Source organism: Mastacembelus armatus, chromosome 24 (assembly GCF_900324485.2).
Source record: "Mastacembelus armatus chromosome 24, fMasArm1.2, whole genome shotgun sequence".
NCBI classification, from domain to species: Eukaryota; Metazoa; Chordata; class Actinopteri; order Synbranchiformes; family Mastacembelidae; genus Mastacembelus; species Mastacembelus armatus.
In genome coordinates, this window is record NC_046656.1 from 19,528,741 (window position 1) to 19,537,389 (window position 8,649).

The 8,649-nt window shown below is 39.6% G+C and overlaps 1 protein-coding gene across 2 annotated transcripts; it reads right to left on the reverse strand.

The window, feature by feature from the left end:
* Positions 1-27: 27 nt before the first annotated feature.
* LOC113137502 (protein unc-93 homolog A-like) lies at positions 28-8,030 on the reverse strand. 2 transcript variants are annotated; one of them, XM_026319214.1, is made up of 8 exons: positions 7,816-8,030; positions 4,729-4,910; positions 4,108-4,337; positions 3,668-3,793; positions 1,435-1,646; positions 785-920; positions 540-671; positions 28-348 (listed from the first exon to the last, which is right to left on the reverse strand). In XM_026319214.1, exons 1-8 carry the CDS (start codon positions 7,903-7,905, stop codon positions 62-64), a joined length of 1,395 nt encoding a protein of 464 aa, XP_026174999.1. In that variant the 5' UTR covers positions 7,906-8,030; the 3' UTR covers positions 28-61. The 2 variants fall into 2 exon arrangements, with proteins under 2 accessions (XP_026174999.1, XP_026175000.1); XM_026319215.1 differs by having other exon boundaries at positions 4,729-4,905; positions 7,816-7,948.
* Between the last annotated feature and the right edge of the window lie 619 nt (positions 8,031-8,649).

Here is an 8,649-nt window from a genome sequence, read left to right on the forward strand (position 1 = left end):
TACTCAGTTTTGTAATTTGACCAGTCAGAGACCTGATTAGCTGTTTAGTGGAACTCAGGCTCTAGATTTTTGTCTGGCAAATGATCTGGCTCTGATCAGTCTGAATTTCCTTGTTACTTCTGTATGCCCCCTTTTCAACGGGTGGTGTGGGATGTTTGTGTTCGTGGTACTCCACTATGGGGTATGTTATGGAGGTCAGCAGCAGCACAGCCAGCAGGATGTACAGTTTATACTCCAGACATAAGAAGGTGCTGTAGGCAAAGGCGATAACGAAACCAAGAGACTCCCACATGCAGTAGTTGGCATATGCCGCCTCTTTTTCTTGGGGGAAGAGGGTGCTGTAAAGAACTGAAGGACAGAAAGAACCAACAGCAGTTTACAATCTGCAAACAACCATAATCTCCAAATTTGATTTTCATAGTTGGAACTGGAAGTTTTGGCTGTGGGGTGGGGGGTTGGAGCAGAGATCAGAGGATAAATAAACATAAGGAGTTGTCCCCCTCATGAATACAGATAATGTTGGGATGGTGTTTTCTCACCATTGGTCTGAGTTTGCCAGATCGCATCTGCCACACCCCACAGAGCCGAAAATATGAAGAAGACAGGCAGCTGCTCAGGACGAGGCCTCCAGTACAAGAGTGCAATGATACAGGAGAAATTAGCCAGTGCAGCTGAAAATGGACATAAAACCAAATGAATATCTGCAAATCATTCAGACAATATGCAAACTTTTAGGCTAGAAACTGAAATCATCACTGAAACATTTCAAACACGAGGAGTTTACCGAGGGCGAAGAGTGCAGCTCTGCCAGTGTACCGAGCGAGTCTCCCAGAGAGAAAAGAGCAAAGTGAATTGGAAGCTCCAAAACACATCATGACAAATCCAACAAAATGGATCCCCAAAGCACACGTCACATAGTTCTGCAAAAAAACAAACAAAAAATACAGTATAAACATATAGATCAAACTAATTACACTATGTCAGTACATTTAATAATAAACACAACAAATAAACATCTTTCATTTCTCTTACCTGAAGCTAATATTGAAATAACTTACATTTTAAATTCTAACAATTTATTACAAAATTATTCGTTCAAATAAAATGATCCTGGTAAAAATCAAACTCAATTTTATGGAGTCACTTATATACACAAATACATATGAAATATATATATCTATATATATAGATATATATATGTATATGTATATCTGACCCATTTCACTGATTTTAGTGTAAAAGCCAAATTAAAAACCCAGTTGTATATAAGGACTAGACAACAATAAGCAAAAATTTTAAAATTAAACATCATTTGACCAACAATAATAGTTAGTTTGTATTCAGTCTGCATTTATATTTTTATAATATTAATGTTCCATAAAATGTGGAGAATTTATGGACAGGAACTAGTTCATGTCTTGGAGTTCTCCTCACCTTGGTGTATTCTCCAGCGATGAAGGTCTGTTCAAAGCCGCTGTACATGGTTAGAGGGATGAGAGTCACCATCCTCCAGTCCTTCAGCAGCCTGAACGTGGCCAGGAACGTGTGACAGAACGGTTCCCGGTTCCCACGAAACTCACTGGCCTGCTCCCGGTCAATGTTGTCCAGAAACACTGCCACGATGAGCATGGCCAGCAGACCCACACCTGCCACACAGCAAAGAACACAAAACACCGACTGTATAGATACACGCAAATATATAGTGTACTGATGCAAAAATATAGTGTAGTGATGCAACAATATAGTGTACTGCTGGAAAGAATATAGTGTACTGATGTAAAGAATATAGTGTCCTGGCTGATGTAAACAATATAGTGTACTGGTGTAAAGATTACAGTGTACTGATGTAAAGAATATAGTGTACTGGCTGATGTAAAGATTATAGTGTACTGATGTAAAGAATATAGTGACTGGCTGATGTAAAGACTATAGTGTACTGATGTAAAGAATATAGTGTACTGGCTGATGTAAAGAATATAGTGTACTGATGTAAAGAATATAGTGTACTGGCTGATGTAAAGATTACAGTGTACTGATGTAAAGAATATAGTGTACTGGCTGATGTAAAGATTATAGTGTACTGATGTAAAGAATATAGTGACTGGCTGATGTAAAGACTATAGTGTACTGATGTAAAGAATATAGTGTATTGATGTAAAGAATATAGTGCCCTGGCTGATGTAAAGAATATAGTGTACTGATGTAAAGAATATAGTGTCCTGGCTGATGTAAAGAATATAGTGTCCTGGCTGATGTAAAGAATATAGTGTCCTGGCTGATGTAAACAATATAGTGTACTGATGTAAAGAATATAGTGCCCTGGCTGATGTAAAGAATATAATGTCCTGGCTGATGTAAAGAATATAGTGTACTGGCTGATGTAAAGAATATAGTGTACTGATGTAAAGAATATAGTGCCCTGGCTGATGTAAAGAATATAATGTCCTGGCTGATGTAAAGAATATAGTGCCCTGGCTGATGTAAAGAATATAGTGTACTGATGTAAAGAATATAGTGACTGGCTGATGTAAAGAATATAGTGTACTGATGTAAAGAATATAGTGCCCTGGCTGATGTAAAGAATATAATGTCCTGGCTGATGTAAAGAATATAGTGCCCTGGCTGATGTAAAGAATATAGTGTACTGATGTAAAGAATATAGTGTACTGGCTGATGTAAAGAATATAGTGTACTGATGTAAAGAATATAGTGCCCTGGCTGATGTAAAGAATATAATGTCCTGGCTGATGTAAAGAATATAGTGCCCTGGCTGATGTAAAGAATATAGTGTACTGATGTAAAGAATATAGTGCCCTGGCTGATGTAAAGAATATAATGTCCTGGCTGATGTAAAGAATATAGTGTCCTGGCTGATGTAAAGAATATAATGTCCTGGCTGATGTAAAGAATATAGTGTACTGGCTGATGTAAAGAATATAGTGTACTGATGTAAAGAATATAGTGACTGGCTGATGTAAAGAATATAGTGTACTGATGTAAACAATAGTGTACTCATGTAAAGAATATAGTGTACTGATGTAAACAATATAGTGTACTGATGCAAAGAATATAGTGCACTGAAGTAAACAATATAGTGTACTGATGTAAACAATATAGTGTACTGATGTAAAGAATATAGTGACTGGCTGATGCAAAGAATATAGTGTACTGATGCAAAGAATATAGTGTACTCATGTAAAGAATATAGTGTACTCATGTAAAGAATATAGTGTACTCATGTAAAGAATATAGTGTACTGATCTCAAGTTATCATGTACTGATGCAGTTCCTGGAGGAATCACTCAAATACTCAGTAAAAGTCATGTAAAAATATATAGTACAATACCTGCAGGTTTTGAGTATGTGAGCTACACAGTGAAATGACAACTGCAGAGATGAAATGTTTCTTTTTTAAAAGAAAAGTAAACAAGTTCCTGACAAAATACTAAACTTTTTCTTTTGTTTGTTTTTTTAATTCCTTATTGAAGTAAACAAGCTCCAGAGGTTGTTCACTTCCACTTCTGATTTACACTGTAGTAACATTAGCCCTTTTATACATTTTGTCCAGTTTTTGTGAACAAAAAGTAACATAAACTCTCCTTGAGTCACACTTGATACTTTACAGTCTTGGGTCTGTGGCTTGTGCAGGATTCTGCTCTGTTCTTACCAATGTAGGCGCCGACGAGCGTCCACACCAGTTCCTGTGCAGGCCTGGTGGTGGTGCTGTTGACGCTGACATTCAGGCCACAGTCAGCTGCTCCACAGGACTGCAGCTGCTCCTCAGGGATGTCAGCTGTCAGAAAAAGAAAACAGCACACCTTGTCACCACGAAAATACTGGAAGAAAGTTGCTATTGTATTATATTGTTAATAGTATTAACTTTTATAGAAATATATCCAATCATATTTGTCTTAAAAATATATTTACAATGCAAATGAATTAATTGAGTAAATTAGAACAGCTAATAGACAAGCTAAACCAACTCAGTGCTGTTCTTGTTACTCACTGTTTTACAGCAGACTGTTTAAATCATGTATTGTGGGTTTTAAAGTCACTTCACCTTCCTGCCACTGACTCTGCTCTGTTGATTTCCAGCTGCCTGCCTACCTATGTTGGTGTCCTGTCCAAAGATGAGCGACGACATGAGGTTTCCCCAGACAGCAGACGACTGAAAGTTGAAGAAGAAGATACCAAAGTATTGGTTGATGATATCCGAGACCCTTTTACCCTCCTTGCTGGCCTGCATGTTTCCGGAGATGGTCAGGTAGGTGCATTTAGCTGACCACAGGGGAGAGCCACCCAAGCCCAGGATCACTGAGGTGGGCATGAGGGTGTACCTGCAGGAGACAGGGGAAGAGGAGATTTAGTTTTGAATTGAAAATGCATTTTGACAACTGTTTATTTTTTTTGTTGCTGCCAAATCTGACGATTTTTCTAATAGTGGTTAGGAGGAGGGGCTAACTCCATACTGACTATAGTGATCTAATCTTATCTTAGTATCTTTTAGTAACTTTTAAACCCAGTTTTACCCTCCACAGCTTCTTTTTAACAGCAAGTTAACATGGGAAGTTTAAGATCACTTCCATGCTAAAAAAGTGATGTTTTTGCAAACTGAACTACTAACTAATGTTGCAAGAAGTTACATGTTTGATACTTTGCAGTGAAATTGTTGTAATCTACAGCTTGAGTCACTGGATTCTGTTTTCAAGTTCAAAAATGATTGATTACCATCCTGGGTAGAGGTTTCCGAAGGAGTAGGAGACAAAGCAGGCCATGCTGGCAACTATGGTCCATTTACAGCCGAGGTTTTTGACCATGATGGGAGGCAGGAACATGGAGGAGATGATGGTGGAGGCGTAGATGACGCTCAGAGATGCTACACCCATCCCCTCCTCTGCATTCAGACTGCTCTGCACACAGACAGGACACGGTTGGTTAGACATTAGGGGACTGTCGTGGCCCTCTTCCTCTTCACCCTCTACACTGCAGACTTCAGACACAACACGGACGGCTGTGTTCTGCAGAAGTTCTCTGACGACTTTGCGATTGTCGGGCTCATCACGGATGACGATGACGCGGAGTACAGAAGACTGACGCAGGACTTTGTGGACTGGTGTCAGCAGAACCACCTCCTCATCAACGCGGGGAAGACCAAGGAGATGGTGGTGGATTTCCGCAGACGTTGGTCTACAGTGAACATCCAGGGAATGGACATTGAGAGAGTGGACTCTTATAAGTACCTGGGTGTTCATCTGAACAACAAACTGGACTGGACTCGGTAAGGGAGGTGGGGGACAGACATCTATGCTGGACCATGAGTCTCATCCCCTGCAGGACGTCCTGTCTGCCCTGGAGAGCAGCTTCAGTGATAGACTGATTCACCCTCGCTGTGTGAAGGAGAGATTCCGAAGGTCTTTCCTTCCTGCTGCTGTCAGACTTTACAATGATCACTGTACATTTGTCATCCATCTGCTGTAATCATGTACAACAGTGTAGTATAATGTAAATCACATCAGTGCAATATACTGTAGTCACTTTACCTGGTATTTATTTATATATCCAGTGATGTCCATATACTGTACATACCCATAGGCACATATTGTACATACTTATAGTTTTTGTAGCTTCATAGTTTTATTCCACTTAGTACTTTTTTAATATTTTTAATTTCCTATTTATCTCACATCTTAAACACATCTCCCAAAAAAAAAAAAAAAAAAAAAAAAACACCGTCCATTTACCATATATATATATGGTAAATGGACAGTGTATATATATATATATATATATATACATATATACAGTGGGTACGGAAAGTATTCAGACCCCTTTAAATTTTTCACTCTTTGTGTCATTGCAGCCATTTGCCAAAATCAAAAAAGTTCATTTTATTTCTCATTAATGTACACTCAGCACCCCATCTTGACAGAAAAAAACAGAAATGTAGAAATTTTTGCAAATTTATTACAAAAGAAAAACTGAAATATCACATGGTCATAAGTATTCAGACCCTTTGCAGTGACACTCATATTTAACTCACATGCTGTCCATTTCTTCTGATCCTCCTTGAGATGGTTCTGCTCCTTCATTGGAGTCCAGCTGTGTTTAATTAAACTGATTGGACTTGATTAGGAAAGGCACACACCTGTCTATATAAGACCTTACAGCTCACAGTACATGTCAGAGCAAATGAGAATCATGAGGTCGAAGGAACCGCCCAAGGAGCTCAGAGACAGAATTGTGGCAAGGCTCAGATCTGGCCAAGGTTACAAAAGAATTTCTGCAGCACTCAAGGTTCCTAAGAGCACAGTGGCCTCCATAATCCTCAAATGGAAAAAGTTTGGGACGACCAGAACTCTTCCTAGACCTGGCCGTCCAGCCAAACTGAGCAATCGTGGGAGAAGAGCCTTGGTGAGAGAGGTAAAGAAGAACCCAAAGATCACTGTGGCTGAGCCCCAGAGATGCAGTAGGGAGATGGGAGAAAGTTCCACAAAGTCAACTATCACTGCAGCCCTCCACCAGTCGGGGCTTTATGGCAGAGTGGCCCGACGGAAGCCTCTCCTCAGTGCAAGACACATGAAAGCCCGCATAGAGTTTGCCAAAAAACACATGAAGGACTCCCAGACTATGAGAAATAAGATTCTCTGGTCTGATGAGACCAAGATTTAACTTTTTGGCGTTAATTCTAAGCGGTATGTGTGGAGAAAACCAGGCACTGCTCATCACCTGCCCAATACAATCCCTACAGTGAAACATGGTGGTGGGAGCATCATGTTGTGGGGGTGTTTTTCAGCTGCAGGGACAGGACGACTGGTTGCAATTGAAGGAAAGATGAATGCAGCCAAGTACAGAGATATCCTGGAAGAAAACCTCTTCCAGAGTGCTCAGGACCACAGACTGGGCCGAAGGTTCACCTTTCAACAGGACAATGACCCTAAGCACACAGCTAAAATAACAAAGGAGTGGCTTCGGAACAACTCTGTGACCGTTCTTGACTGGCCCAGCCAGAGCCCTGACCTAAACCCAATTGAGCATCTCTGGAGAGACCTGAAAATGGCTGTCCACCAACGTTCACCATCCAACCTGACAGAACTGGAGAGGATCTGCAAGGAAGAATGGCTGAGGATCCCCAAATCCAGGTGTGAAAAACTTGTTGCATCATTCCCAAGAAGACTCATGGCTGTACTAGCTCAAAAGGGTGCTTCTACTCAATACTGAGCACAGGGTCTGAATACTTATGACCATGTGATATTTCAGTTTTTCTTTTGTAATAAATTTGCAAAAATTTCTACATTTCTGGTTTTTTCCTGTCAAGATGGGGTGCTGAGTGTACATTAATGAGAAATAAAATGAACTTTTTTGATTTTGGCAAGTGGCTGCAATGACACAAAGAGTGAAAAATTTAAAGGGGTCTGAATACTTTCCGTACCCACTGTATATATATATATATATTATATATACACTGTCCATTTACCAACAACTTTAAAAGTCTTGGAATTATATACAGAGGGTAAACTATCAAACATAGTGCAAAACCTCCGAGTTCCCATTTTAGGAAACAATACCTGGTCTTATTCTTTATCGTATATAGTAAAATACTTTTTCAAAATAAAACCAATAACCAATAGTAACAAGTAGGTGTTAAGTACATTTCTATAAATCCTTTAATTAGTTGTCCCTCCATGAATCAACACTACAACTCTCTAATAAATACATTTCACAATTACCCCACTCTAACACCTGTATGCTACTGTTTTTAGTGAACATTTAATTGTAACACTTCCATATAATAAATGCATCTTTTTCTCCTCCTACCTGTAAACTCTGCAGGCCTCCAAAAGCCGTGTACAGAGACAGAAAGCCGATAGACACCACCAACACGTTCTTTAAGTTGCGGCTGATCATGGCTGTAAAACCTTCAGAGACAGAAAACCAGCTGTTAAGGTAGGTGCTGTTTTTATTTCTGGGCTAACAGCTTCATACAGCAGCTGCACAGGTCATGAGTAAAGTCAGACGAGGTTCTCTTTCCTTCAAATGACAGACTGTGATAAAGTTATAGTCTGTTAAAGTTTGTTAAAACCATACAGAGAAAATAGCTGAGATCAAAGTGCAGCCCACACACACACACACTCACACACACACACACACACACACTCACTGCAGTAGTTTTACTCTTATCCATTGGGTCTCTGAGCTGCTTCTGTCAGTCTGTAGACCTCCCTCCCTGTGTTGAATCATTAAATATGTTCTGGCTATAAACATCACTGCACTACAGCTTCCTTCTCTGCTTCAGTCTGATTCTCAGTTGTGTAATTGAAGCGAAGCAAATGTGAATCAGCATCTAGTGTTTCTGTCAGATCATGTCTTGCAATATTTCATTTTTAATCTTAGTCTTTTAATGCAATAGTCTCAATGTGGCTTCAGAGGAGATTGAGGAATATTTAGACAGTAATATGGGATTGAGTTAAAAACATGTCAGACTGGTCCGTTCTGTGTTTTCTGATGTGTCAGTGCAGCTCGTTGAACACATGGTCGTCTGTCACAGGTTGTGAAATTTTACGACTGATCATCTAATTATATGAAACACTCCATGTCAGCACAGAGAAGCCATATAGTCATTGATAAATCATTGATTACTGGACTGCATTA

Coding starts and splice junctions, on each gene's coding strand:
- LOC113137502 (XM_026319214.1), bottom strand. CDS start 7,905: ATGATCAGCCGCAACTTAAAGAACGTGTTGGTGGTGTCTATCGGCTTT. Junction 921..1,434: donor TCGCTGGAGAATACACCAAG/GTGAGGAGAACT, acceptor GTTTTTTTGCAG/AACTATGTGACGTGTGCTTT. Junction 672..784: donor AGCTGCACTCTTCGCCCTCG/GTAAACTCCTCG, acceptor GTCCATTTTCAG/CTGCACTGGCTAATTTCTCC.